Genomic DNA, 24,927 nt, shown 5'->3' with positions numbered 1-24,927 from the left:
TCTACAGAGTGAGTTCTAGGACAGCCAGGGATACACAGAGAAATCCTGTCTCAAAATAAATAAAAAAGGGCTGGAGAGATGGCTCAGGGGTTAAGAGCACTGACTGCTCTTCCAGAGGTCCTGAGTTTAATTCCCAGCAACCACATGGTGGCTCACAACCATCTGTAATGAGATCTGGTGCCCTCTTCTGGCCAGCTGTCATATATGCTGTATACATAATAAAAAAAATTAATTAATTAATTAATTAAAAATAAATAAAATGTTAAAGAGACAAAACAAATCAATCCCATGTATTCACTCTCCCAGTGGAATAACAGAAAATACATGGGATTTAAGTGGAGGCTGGTTCTTTTGAGAATCTCCCGATCCAGATCTCCAGAGTCCAGTTCACTATGTACACCAGGCTAGCCTGCATCTGCAATAATCATACCTCTGCCTCCCAAGTGTAAGAATCACAGGTATATGCCACCACACTAGCCCCAAAGTGTTATTGTTTTTCAAGAGAGGGTTTCTCTGTGTAGCTCTGGCCGTTCTGGAACTAGCTCTCTAGACCATGATGGCCTCGAACTCATAGAGATCCACCTGCCTCTGTCTCTTGAGAGCTGGGATTAAAGGTGTACATCACCACTGCCCAGTCCCCAAAAGTGTATTTTAAAAAAATAAATTTGAGGGCACTGGAGAGATTGCTCAGTGGTTAAGAACACTGGCTGCTTTTCCAGAGGACCTGGGTTCAATTCCTAGCACCCTCATGGTGGCTTAGAACCATAGTTCCAGTTCCAGAGGATTCAACATCCTCTTCTAGCTAGCTTCTGTGGACACCAGGCACACATGTGGCATACAGACATATATGCAAGACAAAACTACCCATACACACAAAGAATAAAACTATATTTTTGTTTTGTTTTGCTTTGCTTTTGGTTTTTTGAGACAGGGTTATTTTGTGTAGCCTTCGCTGTCCTGGAACTTGCTCTGTAGACCAGGTTGGCCTCTAACTCAGAGATCCTCCTGCCTCTGCCTCCTGAGTGCTGGTATTAAAGGTGTGTACCACCACTGCCTGGCTAAAATTTAAAAATGTTAAAAAATAAAAAGTATATAAATAAACCGAGAGACTGGAAAGATGGTCCAAGAGTTAAGAGCTTGCTGCTCTTGCAGAGGACTAGAGTTTGGTTCCCAGCACCCATGTTGGGTGGCTCAGAGCTGCCTGTAACTCCGGTTCCAGGGAATCAGATGCTCTGGAGGCAGGGCATTTGCACACAAGTGAAAATAAAATACACCTAAGTGCATACACGCAAGTGGAAATTAAATCTTGGGAATCTGAGAGCTGAAAACAAGGTAAAATGAACAGACCGGAAACTCCCAGGCACCGGGGAGGGTGGAAGGCAGGCAGAGCGCTCTGCCTGGGCGACGGCAGCATCAGCACAGCATTGGGACTTCCTTCATGGAAAGCATCTAAAAAGAACAAATAAACAGGAAATGAACACGCAGGTCCCATCTCTGCCCCAGCAAGGAAAAGGCACAGGGTCCCAAGCCAAGAAGGCTGAAACAGCATCAGCTGTCAGGCAGAGTGTGAGACACGCAGGGGCTTAACTGGCATGGACACTCAAGCTCCCCCTTCCCAGTCTGTGCTAAGCCTACAAGGTACAGGCGTCAGGGATAGATGTCCTTCCCTGTGAAAAGCTCCAAGTGTAAACCTCCAGCATCCAGAAGGAAAGGTAACCCTGTCCCCATCAAGGGGGTATGATGCACAGACACTTATGCACAGCAGAAGCCCTTATTTAAAGAGGAGCAAACAAAAATCAATAACCACCACAGGTCATCTGCCCCTAACCCAGATGTGAGTACAGCAGGAAACAACTCACCTGACCAAAACAACCAGACCTGGATAAAGCATAAAACTGTGGGCTGGGCGGTGGTGGCGCACACCTTTAATCCCGGCAGAGGCAGAGGCAGAGGCAGAAAGATCTCTTTGAGTTCCAGCCCAGTCTACATAAGTGAGTTCCAGGACAGCCAGGGCTATAGAGAGAGTCCCTGTCTTAAGAAAGAAAAAACAAAATGAAACAAAACAAAAATCATGAAACTGCAGTTCTCGGATGATAGATATTAGAAAACAAAGCTAAAATCATAACCAAAATAATCCTTTTCTCTTTCAAAGCAAAAGTGGCAGAGTAATAGCCCCAAAGATGCCCAAACGCAGAACCAGAATGTGTGAGCATGTACCCTTACATGGCCAAAGGGCTTCGAAAGTCAGGTTCAAGACACAGACCTAGAAGCAGTGAGGATTATCACGGAGTGTCAGAGTGAGAGCAATCTAGTCACATGAGTCTTGTAAACTCAGAAGACTTTCCCCAGCAGAATCAGAAGAAATAGAGACAGAAAAGGCAGAAGAAATTCAAAGCATGAGAAAGGCTTAACCCACCACTGCTTGTTTTGACAATGGAGGAAGGAAGTCCCAAAGACAAGGAGTGAGATGGCCTCAGCTTAGTCAAAAGAAAATGGGGTGTCTTACTTTGCTTCCCATTGCTATGATAAGACACTGGCCGAAACCAACTGGAGAGGAAAGGGTCTACTTGGCTTATACATCCTGATCACAGTCCACTACTGAGGGAAATGAAGACAGGAAGTCAAGGCAGGAACTGAAGCAGAAGCCATGGAGAAACGCTGCTTACAGACTTGCTCGGCTGCTTTCCAGGACCACATGCTCAGAGATGGTACAGCTCAGAGTGGACTGGGCCCCCCCACATCAATCATCATTCAAAAGATGCCCCCCATCCTTGTCCACACAAAGCCCAATATGGTGGGGGCATTTCTCACCTGAGGTTCTCTCTTCCCAGATGACTCGAACTTGTATAAAGCTGACAAAAGCAAAACAAAACCAACCAGCACGTGGGAACGTTGGCCTTATAGATACAAAGTGCCTGATTCTGCCAAAAACCTGAAAACAGAAGGGGGTGGGGGTCTCCAGAGCCTCTAGTGACAGTGCAGCCCCCTACTGCTGGACTTAAGACTGAAAGGTCTTTATCACAATAAATCTGTCTTACTGCAGCATTAGAAAACTAACCCAATGGGCAGGAGAGACAGCTCAGCAATTAAGAGCATGAACTGATCTTGCAGAGTGCCTGAGTTTGGTTCCCACAGTGTCACAATTACCTGTAACTCGGGCCAGGGGCATGATACCTCTGGCCTCCTCAGGCACTTATGTGCACATACCCACACATAGACATATACATAGTTAAAAATAATTTTAAAAAGAAAGAAAGAAAACTAATCCCAGAGATACAAGAAACTACCCAAGTCCAGGGAAAGAGTCATCCATCCAGAAGGGTAAGCAGAGACATTTGAAGCATACAAAGAGCAGGATTGGTGCCTGCTCAAGGCTAGAGTGGGAAGTATCATAACTCACAGACGCAGGGTAGAGTTCTCACAAGGGTTCTGCCCCAGTAATAAGTTAGTCTTGGACTAGCAAGATGGTTCAAAAGATAAAGGCACTTGCTATTGCAATACAAGGCTGGTGACCTAAGTTCAATACCCAGAACCCATGCTGGAATAAGAGAATCAGCTCCCCAAGACTGTCCTCTGGCCTCCACAAGCACACAGTGGCATTCACGTGCCAGTACTCACACACATGCATCATATACACTCACACCCCAGTAATAAAAAAAAAGTTAGTCCTAACTAAAACTCTGCTCTGGTCTCGCCTAAGCAAACGAAAAGCTGTGTCCAAGTAACCTGCCACAACACTCAAGACTGAAAATAGGAGTGCAAAAATGTCCAGAGCCAACAAGGTGAAATGACAGGGGCACCCAACCAAATATCACCAGGAAAACAAAGCGACAGAGCACAGCCCGTGGCCAGGTGTGGCGACGCACACCTTTAATGCCAACACTCAGGAGGCAGAGGCAGGCAGATCTCTGAGTTTGAGGCCAGCAAGAGCCACATAGTGACACCCTGGCAAAAACAAACAAAACTCATAATGAAAATGATTCAGTCAGCACAAACTGACCTGGAAATAACACAAAGAAAAGAATTAGTAGACAAGGACATTCAGTTATTACAACTGCATTTCATATAGCCAAGAAACTACAGGAAATAATAACTATTCTGAGAAAAAGAGGTCAAAAGTAAGAAGATGGAAAAAGTTTGAGGTTGTAGTTTAATTGGTAGAGTTCTTGCCTGACATGCACAAACCCTGGGTCTGATGCATAAACCAGGTGTGGTGCACATCTAACTAAGCAGGAGTTAGAACCAGAAACCAAGAGCATAGAACCAGCCCCGGCCATACATCAAGTCCCAAGCCAGTCTGATCTATGAGACTCTGTCTTAAAAAAACAAGAACATAATCCCACACTCAGGAAGTGAAGCAGGAGGATCAGGAGTTGAAGGTCATCCTTAGCTATACAGCAAGTCCAAGGCTATTCTAGACTACATGAGACTGGTCTCAACAAAAGAGAGGAAGCCTTCTTTGTAAGGAGAAACCAGCCCCCATACCGCACTCTGTGCCCCCAGAGTCCTCTTCCTACCACCACTTCTGATGCTGTTTACCATCCAGTCGTGTCCCTGAAGCACGGGTCGCCCCATTAGGAGGACAGCCCTGCCACTAAGAACCTAGACACGGGCCTGCACTACCACCAACACTTTCAGGAGGTCATCAACATGCTAGAGACAGACCAGCACTTCCGGGAGAAGCTGCAGGCTCCCAACACCAAAGACATCAAGAGCAGGACAAGCTGAGCAGAGAGCTGGACTTCATTAGCCGGCATGTCTGCGTCAAGCTGCATGAGCTGGAGTGACAGATGCGGTTACAGTTGCTGCTCAAGGCCAAGCAGTATGAGAAGTCTGATATACAGGTGGTACCTCAGTCTCCCTAAGGAATGTGAACACCTGGACCCTCAGAACTTGTACCCGCTTCCAGGACCGTAACCCCCTTCCAGGACCTGGTCCCCACACGGCATAATGTAACACATCGTGAAGAATTCAAATGTTACAAGACACTCAAGAAGCATGAGAGACACGATCACCTGAAGTCACTGGAAAAGCAGCAGCAAGAGGAAGCTAGAAGATGACAGTGCCTGCACTGGGAGCAAAGGCAATGCCCAAGGCAGCCAAGCCAATCCCAGTTTTCTCTCCCTGCTTCATGCTTACAGTTCAAGACGTGAGCCCTCAGCTTTCTGGCTCTGCCCCCTGCTTCCTCAGCTCGACCATCATTAGCTCTAACCCTCTGGACCCATAAGCCCAAATAAATGCTTTCTTCTATAAGTTGCCTTAGTCGTGATGTTTTTATCACAGCAATAGAAAAGTAACTAATATAACAGTGAGTTCAAACTAGCCAAAGCTGCTAACACCAAGGCTACTAACACCAGGCTACTAATAGACCCTGTGTCAAAGCAGGAGGAGAAAAAAGAGGAGAAAGAGAAGGAAGAGGACAAGGAGGAGGAAGAGGAAGAAAAAAAGGAGGAGAAAGGGGAAGAGAGGAGGAGGAGGAAGAAGGGAGGAGGAAAGGAGGAGGAGGGAAGGAAAAGGAAGGAGGACGGAGGAGGAAGGAGGAGGGAGAAGGAGGAGGGAGGGAGAAGGAGGAGGAAAAAGAGGAGGAAGAGGGGAGAAGGCAAAGGAGGAAGAGGGGAAGGAGGCGAAAAAATAAAAGAAAAACCTATCCTAAACATCAGCATCACTGTGAGAAACTATGTTCATGTATATAAGGTGGAAAAAAAGAAGGAGCTCAGATTGCACCATTTCTGTTCAAGGACATGCTGCCAAGGGCAGGTTGAAAGGTCAAGCTGGTGTAGTATAAGACAAGGGGAGGAAAAAAGCATTCAGATGAAGAAGTAACTGGGTGTGGCTGTACACTCTGGAAGGCAGAGGCAGGTGGATCTCTGTGAATTCTGGATCAACCTGGTCTACACAGGGAGTTCCAGGCCAGCCAGGGCTACACAGTCAGATCCTGTCTCAAATAAAAAAGAAAAGAAAAAGGAAAAAAGGAAGGAAGGAAAAGAAAAGAAAAAGGAAGAAGCAGCAACAAATTTGTATTCACAGGTAATCTATTTTATACAAAAAGAACCTACAGAATCTGCAGTTGGGAACAGAATCAGATCGCTTAAAGAGGTCACAGAATATACAAGCATTACACAGGAATCACTCTATTCCACATACTAACAATGGTTGAAAAAGGCCATTTGCTAGAGAACATAACAAAAATATATGACATCTTTAGAGATAAACAACAAAAGATGTGCTTGAGGACACGCTAAAACTACCATACATTGCTAAGAGATACACTGCTCAAAAAAATACTGATACTTCTCAAATAGATCTAGAAGTGTATCTCTAATGTATTGATTTTCTAATGTTGCTCCTGAGCCCAACTCATAGCCTAGGCATTGGGCTGCTGGCTTTGGTTCTGAGGTAAGTTCCACTGTGTCCAAACCAGTACCCTGTCCACCTGTACACTCAGGAATCCCTGCTGGATATTCCCACAACCCTTTGCTCACAGAGAACATATGGGCTCAGAACTAAGTATGAATGAATGTTCAGTGTGCCTTCTCCAATGAGCAGGGACAAAGTTTTCATTTGTATCTTGGTCTACACACAAGTTTAAAAACAAAAACAAAAGCTGCTTCCTGGGGTTGGATGGATCAGCAGTTAAAAGCACTTGTGCTCTTTCAGAAGACAGAGGTTTGATTCCCAGTACCCACACAGTGACTCACCCAGTAACTCCAGTTCCTAGGGATCTGATGCCCTCTTTCTGAATACCACAGGTACATGGTACATATATATGCATGCAGACAAAACACTCATACACATAAAATAAATAAATCTAGGGGCTGGAGAGATGGCTCAGTGATTAAGAGCACTGACTGCTCTTCCAGAGGTCCTGAGTTCAATTCCCAGCACCCACATAGCGACTTACAACCACCTGTAATGATGCCCTCTTCTGGCCTGCAGGGACACATGCAGGCAGAACACTGTATACATATAAATAAATAAGAAAATTAAAAAAACAAAAAAAAAAAAAAAAAAAACCCAGTGTTTTAAAAAAAAATCTAAAAAGTAACAGATCAGAAATCCTCTTGTAAGCCTCATGTTTTCTTAATGTGTGATACACAATTTGGAGTGTACTGGATGAAAAGATTCACAGTTCATAGGAAAAAAATCAATAGCAGCCAATTAAATTTCGAAAAATATATCAAAAGGAGGATCTGTTCTATATTAAGTGTATAAAACTATATATAGTGCATAGTAGGCCAAGCCTGGTGGCATAGGACCAAATATCACCAGGAAAACAAAGCAACAAAGCACAGCCCGTGGCCAGGTGTGGTGGCGCACACCTTTAATGCCAACACTCAGGAGGCAGAGGCAGGCAGATCCTGGCACCTGGCAGGGAGAAGTGGGGTTCAAGACTTCAAGGTCATGCTCAGCTACACAATAAGCTTGAGGACAATTTCCAGTGTAGGAGACTGTCTCAAGAACAACATACACACAAAGGCACAGGTTTAGAGCTATAGCTCAATAGTCAAGTGTCTGGTACGCACAAGACCCCCAGCTTGAGCCGCCACACCAAAAAGACTTAACAATAACAACAACAAATAAAGGAAAATAAAATACTAGTGAACAGAAAGTAGGGCTGGAAAGCAGAAAGCGTTTAGTGGTTGAGAGCACTTTCTGCTCTTCCAGAGAGCCTGAGATCAGTTCCCAGCATCCCAACCAGTAGCTCACAACCGCTGTAACTTCAGCTCCAGATGATCTAATGCCTTGCACAGGAACCCCTGAAACACGTGTACATATATACAGACACACATATATACACATAAGTAAGAATGAAATACATCTAAAAAAGGACAAAAAGTGCTGGGCGGTGGTGGCGCATGCCTTTAATCCCAACACTCGAGAGGCAGAAACAGGCGGATCTTTGTAAGTTCGAGGTCAGCCTGGTCTACAGAGCAAGATCCAGGAAAGGCGCAAAGCTACACAGAGAAACCCTGTCTCGAAAAACCAAAAAAGAGAACAAAAAGTATTCAAGACCAAAGTAGAACTTGAATCAAAAACAACTCAAGTCTTCTCTTACCTCAAAGTAAGTTCTTTATAGATTTAAGAGTTAAGTGTAAAAATAAAACCACCATAAAAGAGCTTGTAGAAAACACAGGTAAATGTAGTCTTGGAGTTGGAAAAGAAATCTAAAATAGACACAAAATGTATACAGCAGGGCTGAAGAGATGACTCTGTGGTTAAGAGCACTTACTGGTCTGGTCTTGCAGAGGACCAAAGCTTAGTTTCCAGGACCCATATGGTGGTTCACAACCATCTGTAACTTCAGTTCCTAGAGATCTGGTGCTCTCTTCTGGCTTCTGCAGGCACCGGAGACACACATAGTGCACATACATACACACATACATACAGACAGACATACAAAACACTCATACAAATAAAAGAAAAATAAATCTTTAAACAAAACAAAAAGCAAACCCAGATAGCACTTCATCTAAAAAAAATTTAAAGTTCAAAGTGAAGCCTGGTAGTACATACTTGTGGTCCAAAATATTCAGGAAGCTGAGGCAAAAGGATCCCTTGAACTCACAAGTTCAAGATCAGTCTGGGTACAGAGAACTAATTCTAACTTTCTTTCTTTCTTTTTTTTTTTTTAAGATTTATTTATTTATTCTGTATACAGTGTTCTGCCTGTATGTATGCCTGCAGGCCAGAACAGGGCATGAGATCTCATTACAGATGGTTGTGAGCCACCATATGGTTGCTGGGAATTGAACTCAAAGACTTTTGGAAGAGCAGCCAGTGCTCTTAACCTCTGAGCCATCTCTCCAGCACTAATTCTAACTTTCTTAATTCTCTTCTCCCTTCTTCTCTCTCCCTCACCTCCCTCTCTCCCTCCTTCTATGGTGCTAAGGATCACACTCAGGACTTTGCACATGCCAGGCAAACACTACCTGTAAGCTACATCCCCAGCCATGCCACATGTTAAAATACCAAAAATTAGCAGGGCTCACGAATTTAAAGTCAATCTGGGCAACATAGCAAGACCCTATCTCAAAGAAAACAGAACTTAACAATGATGAAGGGCCTGGCCCATGTTAAGAAGGCAAGATAACACTCCCAGAGTTTCCTGTCACTAGCTGAAGGACTCAGTGCAATAACATGTAGTACACAGGAAGCAGAGGAGAAACAAGTAGGTAAAAACCAAACACTTGCACCAGGATAAGAGTTCACCAGAGAGCACTTAAGGAACCTGCTGCACAGCTTAAAAGCACTCTTTAGTAGACCAGGACCCGGAGAAGATGCACAAGGCCTACATCCTCTTCCCAGTGCTAGGGATATAACTTAGGGGCTTGCGTGCCTAACATGTGCAAGAACTTGGATTCAACCTCCCCCACAGAGAAAGGAAGAGAGAAGAGAAAGGGAAGGGAGAGTGAGGAAGGGTGAAACAATCCAATTCTCATTTTGGATTCAGAGAAAGAAAAGTTAATTAAATGCCAAATAAGTTTTGATTGTATGCTGTTTGCATCTTCTTGCCATCAACAAATAAAGGTCCTTCTGATTTGGGGGGTGGGGGGGTGGAAGTCCAATGAGCTATGCCTTCAACCTTTTAGGATGGCTATAATCAGGGGCTACAGGTGTAGTTTAGTGCTAGAGTACTTACTTGCCTAGTATGGACAGGGCCCTGGGTTTGGTCCCCAGCACTGAAAACAAACAAACAAACTAGAATAGCCCTTTTAAAATGTATGAACTAGGTCTGGAAAGATGGCTCAGCTGTCAAGAGCACTTGCTGCTATTGCAAAAGACCCAAGTTCAGTTCCCAGAACCCATATGACAGCTCATCACCACTTACATTTCCAGTTCTAGAGGATCCCATGCCCTCTTCTGACCTCCCAAGAACCCTGCACATACATTCAGGTACACACACATATGCATAAGTATAAATAATAAATAAGCATTAATTAATGTTTAAAAGTAATAAAAAAAAAAAAGTAGTGATGCATGCCTTTAACCCCAGTACTTGGGAAGCAGAGGCAGGTGGATCTTGATGAGTTCAAGGACAGCCTAGTCTACATAAGGAGTTCTAGGACAGTCAGGGCTATATAAAAGAGAGATTCTGTCTCAAAGGAAAAAAAACAACAAAAATATAAATATATGATTTGGGCAAATGTAGAACAAATCATAGCATGTAACAAGAGGCTAGTCTACCTAATATTAATGTGCAAACAGAGCTCAAACATTACTAAAACAAACAAGAAAAAAGACACCCAGGAATTCCCAGAGAATATAACCAACAGACATGCAGAGACTGTGCTGACCACCCCTTAGGACAAAGTGTATGTCCAGCTGTCTTTCCAAAGGTGAGAGACGGTGTAGCAAAGCAGACCGTTAAGGACATGGCTCCAGAGCCAGACAGCCTTTAATGTGCTTACTATATCAACGAGGGATAATGTTGAGCACCTACACTCAAAGGCTCTGACTGGGAGTGAAGCCAGGCACCAGCAAGCTCTACGCACATCTGACATGGTAAGGACAAGGACTGCCTTGGGTGCGAGGTGCTGGTACCAGTGACAGAGCCTGAGGAGTGGCTACTACCCGTCTGAATTGTCAACCCCTTTCTCCATCATTCACAGATGTTCTTACACTAGGACACAGACATTTACGTATGTGAGTATTCATAGTCAGGCTGGGGCAAATCTGAAAGGCAAAAGCAAAATAGAGGAGAGATGATGGATAGATAGGGTTGATGGGGGTCTTTCTTTTCTATATAGAAGGCTTATTTCCTTTCTTTCTTTCCTCCTTTTTTAAACAGGTGTACACCACCATACCCAGTTCACAGCACCTACATTTTTTTTTGTATGAACAGAGAACCAGTATGAACATGCACATTTAGCAAACTCCTGCTGGGCTCAGTCTCAGATACAACATAGTCCCAAAGCAGGATGGAGGGGTGGGGGTGGGCCCAGGCACACAAAGTCACAGAACGCCCTACCTAGGAGGAACTGGGCCAGAGAAGAGTCAACGCAACTTCTAGAGTCATTAGCAAGAACTCGAGGTGGTGTCCCACAGTAATACAGTCAAGAGCTCACTGCTCACTATCCACTAAGAATATGATTTCTCAAATAAGCTACCTGGAACTATGTCGCTGGGCTTACATGCAAACCTCTGAAGCAAGGGGGCCCCTTAAGCTCCGGGAAGAAAGCACAATCTATATCACATTCAGCCGCCAGTATTCTCTGAATTCTGGCCAGTTACTTACAAGAGCCACAGAGCCCTGCCTGGTGTTATTTCCCCAAGTGAACAAGCTGTGTGCCCTGACACAGGCAAGGGTGTCTGACTCAAAACACCTCAGCTCAATAAAAAGGTATTAGGTGGCCTGGAGTCGATGATCAGCAGCAGCAACTCTGCTCTTCACCGGGGCCTCCGTGAGCCCTAGGAAAGAAAATTAAGCTACCCCACAAGCACGGGTCCCACAGGCTCCACCTCTGGTGTCCCTCAACAGTCACCCCTGACAGAGGGAGATACGACAAGATGCAGCTTTGAATAAGACAGTTGTCTGGACATCAGTTTCAAGCCAACAAAAGCAGCTCATCCTCAGCTCCATTTTACTTTGATATCAGAGGCCAGAAAGACACTTCACAGCTGGGCCACTCATCTTAGCCTAAGGTCTAAGAGCAAAGATTTCTGGGAGAAGCATCTCCAGGGCCTGCAGGTACAGAGACTGCACAGTCATAAACACATGTACCAATGAACTACCCCACAAGCAGGGATCTGCATAGGGTCTCTGCTCTCATGCCCCACCTGCCCTGCGTCTGCTTGGGGGTCTCCATCCCGAGGACCATGGCCACTCAAGTCCAACAGGGCAGCTAAGACTTCACCCATCGTCTTTACCCCTGCCCTGCCCCAGGTAACTGTTTTCATGAATTTTCACCATTTAATTAACTGGGTCAAAAGCCAGGACCGCAAGCTGTCCATCCATTTCATCTCCACTTCCACCACCATTCCCTTCCAAAGTGTTTCCTGCCTCCAGCCAAGGCTAGCTCCTCCAAGCTGGCCTCTGCCTCCACCGCAGCTCCAGCTCACATCCCCAGGTCTCCAGATGCCAACCTCTATCCCTCTCCAGCACCTCTTCTGCTTACTCACTGTACTTGACTTTATGGCTCCATCCAGTACCTACCCTGAGCTCCGTACAGAGTAGAGCAGAGTGGGTAACTGCAGGAAAATCGGAACCCCAAACCTGGAGGGCCAGCTCTGGCTCAACCCCACTTAGCTCTCACCTTGTTTGAATGCTATACTCCCTACAGCTCTGCTGAGTGTGGCCTTCTCCCTAGGGCCAGCTATCCTCGTGACTCTGGACAATTCACCTTCCTGCTCTAGACCGCCTCCTTTAATCGAAAAGAGAACAGAGAAAGACTAGTGGCTGCCGTACGCACTGGTTTTGCAAGTCTCCGGATGAAGGCTCCGTTTTCTGAGACACAAATGCGGGTGGCCCAGCTGCGGAGCTCAAAGACACCGACACGTAGCCCTACGGCAGAGAAGACCAGGGTCTGGGAACCACCGAGATCCCGGAAGGGGCTAGAACACGGACCATGCGACCCACCAGAAAGCAGGGACAGGGTCCGGGGTCCACGCGCCCATGTCTGACGCGGAAGAATTGAATCGCAAGCTCCCAGGTCTCTTCCAGGTGTAACGCGCGGAGCCGGGCCCACCGGGCGCACCTGGGAGCTCCCAGGACCCCTGGCACCGGCCCGCTGACCTTGGGGAGACGCCTCCCGACACAGCTCCTCGTGCTGTTGGCAGAAGGGGAGGCCCCAGGCTCTCTGGTCCAAGTTCCCCAAAAGGTGCCTGGCCTCCGCCACCAAAGATCAGCCTCAACAAGCCGTTTACCTGAGGAGCTGCCGCCGCCGCCGCCACAGCCAGGGAGCCGCCCTCCGTGCCCTAAGCGGCCCACAGTGGGCGGAGCTGCGCGCCAAGCCCGTCCCCGCAGCCCTCTGGCCAACTGCGGCCTGGCGCGCGGCAATCTGGCCCCGCCTCCGTGCGATCTCCACGCTCACTGGTCAGGGTTCTGTCCCTCACGCTAGCCCCGCCCCCACGTTCCACGCCCTAGCGCGCCTAGGTACACTGACTCCTCCTTGTTACTCAGCTGAGTCCCCACGGCGGTCCGGTGACCACTTCACGAGGGCTGCTGCTGCGCCAGGGGCCGTCTGCGCAAGCGCTGTTCACGAGACAAGTCAGGATCCGCTTGCAAGAGCAGAAAGCCCCAGCGGCCGAGTGTGGTGGTGCACGTCTTTGATCCCCCACCTTCGGGAGGCAGAGGCAGGTGGATCCCTATGAGTTGGAGGTCATCCTGGTCTACAGACTTGAGTTCCAGGACAGCCAGGGCTACAAAGTGAGACCCTGTCTCGGAAAAAAAACAAAACAACAAGAGAGAGAGAGAGAGAGAGAGAGAGAGAGAGAGAGAGAGAGAGAGAGAGAGAGAGAGAGAGAGAGAGAAGCAACAGCCGCAGCACACTTGGTGCAGGTGTCCTGGGTACACACCTGGTATTGTCACAGTCTAAACACCTAGTTCACGGACCCCTAAACAACAGGTACATATATATGCCCATGCCCATCAGAGGTACATATCCAACATAGCCACAGGACCTTGGGAATCAGGATGATCATGTCCCAGCACCTGGGCAGCTCACAGTTAGTTGTAATGTCCAGCTCCAGGTGAAACCAAAGCCTCTAAGCCTGGAAAGAGGTGAATAAACAAGTAAAGGAATAATAAGGCACACTACAGGATATAGGAAACATCGTGAAGGGGTTTGGTTTGGGGGCCAAGTAAGCAAAGGTGGTAAGGGCTTGTACCTGAGAGAGTTGCGGGGAGAAAATGCCAGAAAGACTGGGCGCCTGCAAAGAACCGGAGGTTGAAATCACCCAGATATGTGTAAACAAAAGAAAGTTGTGGGCAGTGTTCTGAAAGCAAAAGAACCAAAAGAGCCGGTTGTGAAAAAGGAAGCAGTTAGCTACCACATATCCAGGCTGGACAGAATATGTTAGATGTCGAAATCAAGTTGTGGTTGAACAGAGTCCCGGAGGGCAACTGGCTGAGGGTTCTAAGAGGCAAACACTGGGACCTGATATTCTTTCTCCACAGTAGGAGGGACTTGAATCTATTTCTGTTGTGAGGACAGAGCCCAGAGAGAAAGACAGGATATATATGGGCAAGAGAGTGGAGCATTCTGCAGATGGGATCATGGCCCAGGAAGACGTCAGAAAACAGAGGGAACTAACCAGGCTGTCGACCAGGGGGGAAGGAGGTCTTCTCCAAGCTCACACCGGGACAACTCCCTCTCCAGCCTGAAAAGCCTTGCAGTGGCACTGCTGTGGCAACAGCCCAACATGCCCCACTGGTCCTGTGCCCCTCCACAGCCACATCAGTCACCCTTTCCCTCCCCAAGCACACAAGCTGCCCAGCATGTATCACAACTTAATTTTTTGTTGTTGTTGTTTTCAAGACAGGGTTTCTCTCTGTAGCTTTGCACCTGTCCTGGATCTCGCTCTGTAGCACAGGCTGCCCTGGAACTCACAGAGATCCGCCTGGCTCTGCCTCCCCGAGTGCTGGGATTAAAGGTGTGCGCCACCACCGCCCGGCTCACAACTTAATTTTTACTCTTATTATTCAGGATGAAGCCCAGCACGTGAGCTACTGAATAAAACACAGTGGAGCTGATGGGCTAATAAGGGTGCAGACAGAGAAGAGGACAAAGACAATGCAAAGGGACTGGTGCTGGGGGATGTCTTTCTGTACGCTGTGAATATATGTTGTGCCCATTAGTTAATAAATAAGCTGCTTTGGCCTATGGCAAGGCAGCTTAGAGGCAGGTGGGAAATCCAAGGGGAGAGAAAGGAAGGAGAAAGGTGGAGTCCAGAGGGAGGCCAGCATCACCAGGAGAAGCAAGATGTGAAAGTACCAGTAAGCCATGGCCACGTGGCAACTTTAGATAAATAGAAATGGGTTAAGTTATAAGAGCTAGTTAGCAAGAAGCCTGCCATAGGCCATACCGTTTGTAATAATGTAAAGCCTCTGTGTGTTTTCTTGGGTCCAAGTGGCTGGGGCAAGGGGTGGGGGTGGGAGAGGGGGACGGGACCTGAGAAACTTCCAGCTACAGACTGAAGAGATGGCTCAGCACTTCCTGCTCTCTCCCACGTTAGGCAGCTCACAACCAGCTGTAACTTCGAGCTCCAGGTGGAATCAAAGCATCTAAGCAAGGCTGAAGAGATGGCTCAGAGGTTAAGAGCACTCAATGCTCTTCCAGAGAACTCAGGTTCAATTCCCAGCTCCCAGATGGCAGCTCACAACTGTCTGTAACTCCAGTTCCATGACAAAACACCAATGCACATTAAAAATTTTAAAATAAAATAAAAAAAGCTTCTAAGCTCCACAAGCTTACACACTCAAGTGCCCATACCTCCCCCCCCACACACACAAGCACATGCAGTTAAGAATAAAATTTTACTGGGCGATGGTGGCATACACCTTTAGTCCCAGCACTTGGGATGCAGAGGCAGAGGCAGGCAGATCTCTGTGGGTTTGAGGCCAGCCTGGTCTACAGAGTGAGTTCCAGGACAGGGGTACAAAAACAAACAAACAAGGCCCTAAAAAAAAAACAAAGGGGAGGAAGAAGGAAAGAAAGGGAGTTGCTAGCTTCTCTTTGGGTTCCGGCACAGGTGGGAACCAGGAAGGTCAAAGGGCTGTGATTGAGAGCAGCACTCAATGGCACTGGTGGGCGTGGACAGAATCATGACTTTTCCTCTCCATGTAAAATGGCCACCCGCCTTCACCCATCCTCACCCAATGGTGCATGTACCCACAGACCTCCCAACTCTTGGACTGCTAACCTGTATTAAATAACCAGGAGCAATCTCCTTTTACCTAAACTCCAGATTAGCCACAGGACAGTTACTGTGTCCATATTTTCTATGTTTTCTGCCCAAGACAAGAACTGTAGCCACAAGCCATTCATTCCAAAAATTCGCAGGACAACATGGATGAGAGAATACTGAGAGCTCAGGCCAGGCTATTCCAAAGCCTTATTGTAAAGGCCTGCCGAATCCACCTATAGACTTCAGTGCAGGAAGACACAAGACGCATTAGACTTCTACCATATTTCAGGCCTTTATGAATAGTCTCAGGACAGCTGCCCACTAGCCAATATGCTGGTTCCTCCAGCTCACAGCAGAGACCTCAATTTCATCATCTGTAAAACATGTATTGTTTCATTGCATTCAGATTTGAAATCCTGGGTATGAACTACCTCTGGCACTTCTGTTGTGGGATAATTTGTGTGAAAATGTATTGCTGTGATTAGTGTAATAAAAAGCTGAACAGCCAATAGCTAGGCAGGAGGTATGGGCAGGATTTCCAGGGACAGAGAGGAAGAGGAGATTGAGGCCCAGGGGAGACACCAATGAGACATGGAATGAAGGAAAGGTAAAAAGCCACATGATAAAACATAGATTAATAAAAGCAGGTTAATTTGTTATAAGAGCTCCTGGGACAAGCCTAAGCTAAGGCCAAGCTTTCATAATTAGTAAGTCTTCATGTCATTATTTGTGAGCTGGTGGCCCAAAGAAAAAGACTTACTACACACAGAAGTGTTCAGGGAATCAGACATGATCAGAGAGATGTAGCTAAGATGACTACTTAGAGTAGCAACTGGCATGTGGCACATGCTAGGTAAAGGTCAGCTGTGACTCTGGAGTTCAAAACAAGGGGGAAGTGATGGCAGATTCCATGCCCTGGCAGAGTAGTCTGAGGAGGTGGCCTTTGCTTGCCCTGAAGTGTTCAAGCCTGAAGAGAGATCTAGGTGGTAGGCTTCCTGCAGCAGTTCTAGCCTGGGTGAAAAATCAAGATCCAGGAGAGGAAGACCAAGATAGAGGATCCTGGACTCTTGCCACTTCTGATTCATTTAGCTGTGGCCTTGGCACCCCCTCAAAGAATATAACAGTGGCTGATCTCTTTTGACCTCTTTGTATTCTTAGAGGACTTAACCCTTCCAACTTTTGTTTTGTTTTTTTCGAGACAGGGTCTCTCTGTGTAGCCCTGGCTGTCCTGGAACTTGCTCTGTAGACCAAGCTGGTCTTAAACTCAGAGATCCACCTGCCTCTGCCTCGAGTGCTGGACTTGAGGTGTGCACCACCACTGCTCAACTCCTCCCAACTTCTTTAAAAGCCTTGTATAGTGGTTGGAGAAATGGCTCAGCAATTAAGGACACATACTGCTTTTGCAGGGGACCCAAGTTTGGTTGCCAGCACCCATTATCAGGTGGCTCACAACCACCTAAAATTTCAGCTCCAGGAGATACAAAACCTCTATGGGATCGCGCTCTCTCTCTCTCTCTCTCTCTCTCTCTCTCTCTCTCTCTCTCTCTCTCTCTCTCTCTCTCCACACACACACACACACACACACACACACACACACACACACACACACTTAAAAATAATGAAAAATAAATCCTTAAAATGTCTTTTATATTCAATCACATGTAGAGTAGCTCACAAAAGCCTCACCCTAGTGCTTAGCCCTTCATGTGAGTTCTCACCCCACAGAAAAAGAGCACAGCACTGGATAGAGCTAATCCAGTAAGACAGCCTCAGAGATGACAGGTCTAAAGATGATAACTTTGAGGGCACAATGCAGGTGCATCTCTAGAACCTTCTATTCTAGAACCTATACCCAGTTCCCTGGAGTCTTCACTCTCCGATCAGTCCAGAGCTGTGTTCGCCTCCCTGCCTCCCCCAGCCTCTCAACCTACACTCTTAGCCTTAAGCTCTTTAAGTCTTCAGAAAACTGGCTGTTTTCTCCAAGGGGCTTCAGGTCCCACCTGGCCCTCTGCTTCCCCAGTCCCTGCCCTCTGAAACAAGTTAGATCTCAGCTGTGTCTCTACTGTTGACGGACAGTAAGCTGGCCCGCCAAGCCCCCTTCTGCGGCACCCTGCCCTCCATGAGGAGCAACAGCCGGCGCAAGCTGGATGAGAGGCTCTTCGTGGAACAGGTTCAAGAATGCATGAACAATGGTTATCTGCTCTCCTCCAAGAAGATTGGCTCTGGTGCCTTCTCCAAGGTCTACCTAGCCTATGCAACACGTGAGCGCATGAAGCACAATCCTAAGCTAGCCTCTGACTTGCGGGCCAAGCGCCACAGTATGGTGAGGGAGGCCTGCCACCTACTCTGTGGGTTCCTTGGGGGTACCCCAGTTTGGTTCTGGCAGGCCTGTGTCCTAAACCCTCTCAGGTACCTTCCAGCTACCCTAGCTTCCTCTATGGGACCTCCCTCCTAGGTCCTATTTCTTCTCAGCTCCCCCATGCTCTGTCCCCCAGCCCCTCAAACATATATGTGCCCAGGACAAAAAGAAAGTGGGGCTGGCACCACCTTTCGAGGATATTGCTCACCTAGCCCTGGGAGAAGTTCGGCAATGTGTGTAAAGAACAGCGGGCCTATTCTAAGGAGCTTTTACCCAGCTGACCACTCCCCATCTTCCTCAGGTGGCTATTAAGATTGTGTCCATGGCTGAAGCACCAGTGGAGTACTCCAGAAAGTTCCTGCCCCGTGAGATTTCATCACTCAATGCCACCTACAAGCACCTTAACATAGTAAGACAGTCCTCACCACGCCTGCTGTCCGCCCCGTGCTTGGCTCCCCTCCCCTACTTGGAAAAGCTCCTTTTTGCCCTTGAATACAGGGCCCACGCTCCCCCTGCGACTGGGATCTAGTATACGGGACAGTTCCAGCAGTCCTGGCCCAGGCCTTCCTCGGGATGACAGTGTACACGGGGCATGGGGGTGTTTGGTAGGTGCAGTTATATGAGACCTACCAGAACAGTCAGCGCTCCTACCTGGTGCTGGAGTTGGCAGCCCGAGGCGACCTGTTGGAGCATATCAATGCAGTGTCAGACCTCCGAGGCTGCCCGGGGCTAGAGGAGGAAGAGGCTCGAAGGCTGTTCTGGCAGCTGGTCAGCGCGGTGGCCCACTGCCACGATGCCGGCATTGTGCACCGGTGAGGGCGACATCTGGCCTACCTGCCTAGCGGGCTATCTGCTGACCCACTTGAGCCCAGCCCCGTCTCCCCTTCTCCCGCAGAGACTTGAAATGTGAGAATATCCTCTTGGATGACCAGGGCTTCCTAAAGCTGACAGGTGAGCCCACACGGCTTCCTCAGTTCAGTTTCCTTCCGGACTCCTACCTCCAACTTCCTGTCCCACACAGGCTCTTGTCCTCTAGCTCTTCCAGAAAGCCTGAAATCAACTCCTTCCCCCACGCCCAAACGCACTGGCCTGCGTCCACAGGAGGCCCTGCCTAGTTTTCCTTCACTCCCATCTTTGTAACACACACTCAGAGCTCCCCACCCCGACCCCACCAGCCCAACAGCCAGCCTCTTGAACCACTGTCCCCAACCTGTCCATCCCCTGTGTTGCCTTGCCCTGCCTGGATACTGTGTGCAGATTTTGGCTTTGCCAACTGCGTGGGGCTCAAGAACTCACTGCTGAGCACCTTCTGTGGCTCTGTGGCCTATACGGCCCCAGAGATCCTCATGAGCAAGAAGTACAATGGTGAGCAGGCTGATCTGTGGAGCCTGTGAGTACCCCAGGTAACCCCTGCAGGATCCATGGGTGGGCTTAGGAGGGACGACACCCTGAGGGAAGTTGTGTCCCCAGAGGGATCATCCTTCATGCCATGGTGTCTGGGAAGTTGCCCTTCAAAGAACACCAACCCCACCGCATGCTGCATCTGATTCGTCGTGGTCCCGTCTTCAAGCCAGGGTTGTCCTCAGGTGAGCAACACTATTCCATCCTCCTTCCAGGCCCCAGCTCAGGCCTAGAGAGCAGCCAGAGACTAGGACCACAGTCAGCAAAGAGAATGATATGGTATATCACCCTACCCCACAGGCTGGAAAAGGACCACCCATACACTGCATGTTGGGAAGCTGAGCTGAGGGTGGAACTGAGGAGTAGCAACCCTACTGAATATTAACATAGTCCAGAATACCTCATCATTTTCTGTGCCTCAGTCCCCTTTAATAATGGGCAGAAGCCCCAAACCTTTGCCAGACTAGAAAGGACCCCTCTCAAGTAGCCACCGTGATTTCTGGCAGTAGTGGGTGAGGGTCAGAGTCACTGACAGGCTCCAGCGGCGAGCCCTCCCCTGTAGGGTGCCGGGACCTGATCAGAGGGCTGCTTCAGCTGCATCCGTGTGCACGCCTGGGCCTACAGCAGGTAGCTGCTCACTGCTGGATGCTGCCCGCAGACCACACGCTCTCCTCTGCACTCGGTGCCACTCCAGGTGGGGCACGGCTCACGGGGGACTTGTTGGGCGGCAGGAAGTGCCTCTAACACTCCACGTGACACCGTGCCTTGTCCATTGCAGAACAGGAGCATCCCCAGTCAGCAACAGCCCCTGGCCACACAGAGTCTGGCAGAGATACTGTATACCTGAAGCAAAAGCTGCAGCACCTCCAGGGGCGGGACATCTCCAAGGAGAGTGTCTCTGGCCCAGGCGTTTAGCACCTGGAGGCCTGCACCAGAGGAATAGCTTCTGCCAGTCTTGGGCTATGGCACTCCATGGCAGGTGGTCACTTCTCTATGCCCCACAGCCCCCAACAGGAACATGCCTGGGCACTATCTGCTCAGCTGAGGGTGGGTAGGTGTGGGCAGATAAAAATGTTTTTCTGTGGAGCTGAGGATGCAGCTGTCTACACAGGGAGGGCAGGTGGCCTCTGGGTACCTCACTGGGCTAGAGCTCCACCATTACCTCCTTGGGATCTGGGTCAGAGGGTCAGAGGTCTACACAGCACAGGTACCGAGAATATCAAGCTTTAACAGAGGCCCGGAAGACATCATGGAGGGAAGGAAGACTCATGGTACCCAATGAAACACCAAGCCATGGCATAACAACACATAACAAAACAGTTTTCCAGCCTCAGAGGTATGGATCGGAATACCACAAACTCTCATGAAGACTATAGGCCCCAGGAACCTGGGAGGACCCACTGCTGAGGAGAGGGAACAGCAAACAAAAGCTTCACACAGGTGGATCAAGATCTGTGGCTCAGAAAAGGGGACACAGCGGGGCAAGACTTGCCATGGTGTCTACAGAATGAGGAAGAAGGGCTGCGTAGACGAAGTAGGCTCCGAAAGTTGGGGGTAGGATTGTGTGGGGATAAATGCTGCAGGAACACCCAGGAGAATTTCTGCAGAGGGAGGCAAGGTGTGCCCAGTAGGAGGGTCTGGATGTCCTGAAAGGCAACTGAGGCTCAAGGAAGCTAACTGAGAAGCAGGTTCTATCTAAATGGCTAAGACCCATTCAACATGGGACTAAGGAGGCTAACCAAAATAAAGGGAGGGGCCAGTATCACAGGTGGGGCAGAGAAACAGATAGCGAAGGGGAAACTACCCAGTAAGTGATCCAAAGACAGGCCTGGAAGGGCAGAGCATCCTAGAAAGACCCTAGGATTCAAGTGTGGTCTGTGTTCCAAGGAGGTCTTGGGCAAAGCAAGCAGAAGGACTCCAAAGGTTGGGGCTCATAGCACTGTTTGCACCTCCAAACCAACCCAGATCCTTCAGGAGTGAAAAGCTCTTGTTGGCTGACCAGGGCTTGCAGCGTTTTCAGTCCAGTCCAGCACGGTCTAGGAATGGGCTCCTCATCGATCCAGTGGCCACCGCCTACCTGCCTCATATGTAGGCAGCTATGGCACAGGACCTGGCCAGCTCCAGCTCAACAGTGCAGCACTGAATAACTTGCATCCTTGCGGGTAGCAACGGGGCACAGGACTGGGCAGTGTCCTTGCGCTTCTCAACATTTACTGGGCATGTACTTTAGAACCGTGTGGGAACACTGGCAAAGGCAGATCTGGAGCTGGCACTAAGGCCAAAGGAGCTTCAGGTCCCTTGGGTATCCTTGCCTCTTAGCTCTTGAGCAAGCTCTAGCTGTTCTTGCTGGTCTAACTGTTGCAGCTGTCGCTCCACGTCCTCAGGCACCTGCACCTCCAGCAGGTTTTCCATGCCAGCCTCTGGCTCATCACCAATAAGCACCTGCAAACAGAGGAAGCAGGTGAGCAGCCCGTTAGCTGTGGGCACAGCTTCTCCAGCCCTCCTGACCCTGCACTCACCTGGATAAGCTTCTCACAAGCTATTCGAACATCAGCCTCCGGCTCCCAGTTGTACAGCTCTCGAAGGATCAAGTAAGCACCCTGGTCCCGTATCTGCTGCCGACCAGGAGCAGTGGCTGTCAGCTGGGGAGATGGGACGGGTTACTCAGATACCAAGATGCATTGTGGAGAGGCATTACCGTCACAGACCCCTGCTCACCAGCATGATGGCCTCGATGAGCATCTTTCGGATGTCAGCATCTGGCTCTCGCTGCTTGTCTGGTGGCAAGTACTGCAGGTCAACAGGCAGCCCTAGGGGTGAGGGTGGGAGCCGTGCTGGACACCTGAGCCCTGCTCTGCCTGGGTGAGCCTCTGTGTGTGTGTGTGTGTGTGTGTGTGTGTGTGTGTGTGTGTGTGTGTGTGTGTGTGTACAACCCCCTCCATAAAGGCTTTTGAAGGGACTCCAGACCTGTATATTCTCCCTCTCCCCTTGCTTGTATCCTTCCAACCTTGAGACAACAATCTGAGTCACTCACTGTCCATTTCTTCCTCGGAAAACTCCTCAGGCCCAGCCAAGGGCAGTAGCAAGAAGGGGAGAATGTCGACTTGGGGCCCGAGCAACCACGTGTGGTGTCCTGTAGGTGGAAACAAGGCAAGGGACCAAGGAATTGGGTCTACTGGGTCCCGAGGGACCTGTCCCCACCCAGCAACGGCACAACCCCCCCCCCCACCCCCCACCCCCCGCCCCATCACTTACGATGCTCGAAACAGCAATTCCGAAGTGTTCCCACGACTCCTCCCCTCCGCACTGAGGAGTCTGGGTACTGGGTAAGAGGCAGCAGCCGTTGGACCACGCACCTGTTGGAAGGCCACACTCACTGCTGTCCCTGTTCACTTCCACACCCCCTCCCCGCCCACGCAGGCGCCTGGGCTTCACCTGTCCGGGTCCAGGAGAAAAGCACGCACCTCCGCCTGCTGGCTAAGGTTGGAGAGCAGCGGCCCCAGGTAATGCAGGGGCGCGGCCGCGTTGTAGCTGGGCATGCACAGCGCGTTGACCAGCTGCTCCAGACTCGGCCGCGCCGGCTCAGCGGCCATCAGCTTCTCCATCAACGCAGCACACGGCGCCAGCTCGCGGGTCAGATTGGCCAGTACTGCGGCCACCTCTTCAGCCCAGGGCCATTGAGGGTCCAAGACGCAGCTCAGCAGGCGAGCGGGCAGCTCCGGGTCCGCCGCCAGCAGCTGCCGGTGCAGGCCGGGGTCAGCTGCCAAGTTCACGAGCGCGCGGGAGGCGTCGCGGGAAGGAGCTGGGGCGGGGGCCACCGCAAGCTCGCCTAGAGCCCGCAGCAGCGCTGCCTGTCCCGCCAGGAGCGTACGGCCCGGGCCCGAGCCGGTCAGAGCCAACACGTGCTGCGCCGCGGCCGCCTGCAGGTCCGCCCGCGCGCCGGGCGCCAGGAAGGGCAGGAGCTCCGCCGCCTCCGTGTCCGCGCCGGCCTCCTGCCCTAACATCCCTCGCTCACCCGAGAGCCCCGAACCTCCGCTCCCGGACCCCGCAGCCCGCCAGCAGCTTCAGCCGCCGTCCGTCCACCTTACCAGGGCTACGGCCCGGCCTCCGGAAAAGCGGAAGTAATCGCGACCAATCCGAGGCTGAGGACCCAGCTGAAGGGGGCGGGACCGGCCTGGGCGCGAGGCATTGTGGGCCACGGTCTTGGGCTCTCACTCGCAGGCGGTGAGGGCACTGGCCGGTTGTACGGCGCTTGTAGGTGGTGCAGACGCCTTCCCACTCCCCACCCCACCCCACCTCACCCCACACAAAAAAAATCTAAGTCCTTGCGGCGACTTTCCCGACTGTCTTTTGTTTGCTTGCCCAGCCAAACTGATTTCACATCCGCTGCTCTGCCTGCAGCGGCATCAGAACCAGCCACGCGGCCAGCACGCCGAGTTGGAAGCTCGGAAGCCCGGGCGGGCCCTTGGGGGTCACCAGACTGTTGCTGCTGTCCATTAGCCCCGAGTTCAGAACCGGATAGCGCAGGACTCCGCGGTGAGAAGGCAGCTTTGGACCAGACTTTACAGAGAGGCCAACTTCGGGGCATTTGTCAGGAGTCTTCAATGACAGAAGCCTGGGTCAAACAGGCTTGCACAAAGCGAACTGGTTAGTGAATGTCTAGTTTGCAGGTTTGGGGGAGCCTGGCGACAGACGCTGCTGCACAGCTCTCTTAGACCCCTGTTCGGTTTCTTCCTTCCTCGCCTCTCTGCTGATCGGCTTCCCTGTGGCTCCATAGTATCTTTACCCTCTACTGGCACATTTGCTAGCACAGGTGAGAGGACACTGACCCCGGCTGCATAATCCTGGCAGAAGATAGTTCCTTTAGGTACTGGAGTCTTTTTTTTATTTAAAGTTTATTTATTTATTATGTATACAATATTCTGTCTGCATATACACTTGCAGGTCAGAAGAGGGCAACAGATCTCATTACAGATGGTTGTGAGCCACCATGTGGTTGCTGGGAATTGAACTCATGATCTCTGGAAGAAAAGCCAGTGCTCTTAACCTCTGAGCCATCTCTCCAGCCCATACTGGAGTCTTTTCCATTCGGTTACCAGTTAACCTGGGGTCCTTGCTCTCCCAAGATAGAAATCTTGAGTCAGTGAGTTTTTCCAGGGCTGGTCCTTGGCGGCTTTCCTAATCTTCAGCTTCTGACCGCAAAGGGGATTGCTAGGAGTTTGCAACAGTTACAGATCCTCTACAGCCTTAAGTTCCCGACTGGGACCCCTTAGCGCTACAGTAATACTTGTTAGCTGTTGTGTGGCGGTAAGCGTCCAGAT

General features: G+C 49.8%; 3 protein-coding genes across 10 annotated transcripts in view; 1 reads left to right on the top strand and 2 right to left on the bottom strand.

Annotated features, from left to right (window-relative positions):
• Mroh1 (maestro heat like repeat family member 1) overlaps nt 1-13,118 on the bottom strand; it is an 80,056-nt gene extending 66,938 nt beyond the window's left edge. The window contains exons 1-2 of one of the 3 annotated variants that reach the window (XM_006989346.4): nt 12,865-13,118; nt 1,348-1,449 (exon numbers count right to left, since the gene is read on the bottom strand). The gene's annotated coding sequence lies outside the window, so the exon portion shown is untranslated. Of the gene's footprint in view, nt 1-1,347; nt 1,450-12,577; nt 12,602-12,864 lie in introns of those variants that run through there. The other 2 variants (XM_006989345.4, XM_076556171.1) reach the window with 2 other exon arrangements.
• A 4,585-nt stretch (nt 13,119-17,703) lies between these two features.
• On the top strand, nt 17,704-20,661 carry LOC102916021 (testis-specific serine/threonine-protein kinase 5-like). Of its 6 annotated transcripts, none has more exons than XM_042264771.2 (8): nt 17,704-18,169; nt 18,507-18,614; nt 18,815-19,017; nt 19,101-19,156; nt 19,463-19,595; nt 19,676-19,791; nt 20,169-20,300; nt 20,390-20,661. In XM_042264771.2, the coding sequence occupies exons 1-8, from the start codon at nt 17,966-17,968 to the stop codon at nt 20,659-20,661; spliced, it is 1,224 nt and encodes a 407-aa protein (XP_042120705.1). In that variant the 5' UTR covers nt 17,704-17,965. The 6 variants fall into 6 exon arrangements, with proteins under 6 accessions (XP_042120705.1, XP_076412282.1, XP_076412284.1 ...); XM_076556167.1 differs by having other exon boundaries at nt 19,676-19,885; nt 20,385-20,661; XM_076556169.1 differs by having other exon boundaries at nt 19,676-19,885; nt 20,390-20,526.
• Hgh1 (HGH1 cochaperone) lies at nt 20,011-23,719 on the bottom strand. The gene is made up of 6 exons (XM_006989340.4): nt 23,042-23,719; nt 22,862-22,962; nt 22,641-22,739; nt 22,325-22,416; nt 22,126-22,248; nt 20,011-22,048 (listed from the first exon to the last, which is right to left on the bottom strand). The coding sequence occupies exons 1-6, from the start codon at nt 23,608-23,610 to the stop codon at nt 21,896-21,898; spliced, it is 1,137 nt and encodes a 378-aa protein (XP_006989402.3). The 5' UTR covers nt 23,611-23,719; the 3' UTR covers nt 20,011-21,895.
• Between the last annotated feature and the right edge of the window lie 1,208 nt (nt 23,720-24,927).

The sequence above is a fragment of the Peromyscus maniculatus genome, chromosome 20 (assembly GCF_049852395.1).
Source record: "Peromyscus maniculatus bairdii isolate BWxNUB_F1_BW_parent chromosome 20, HU_Pman_BW_mat_3.1, whole genome shotgun sequence".
Classification (NCBI taxonomy): domain Eukaryota; kingdom Metazoa; phylum Chordata; class Mammalia; order Rodentia; family Cricetidae; genus Peromyscus; species Peromyscus maniculatus.
The sequence above is the reverse complement of the archived record's forward strand: the minus strand, read 5'-3'. Positions and strand labels throughout refer to the sequence as shown.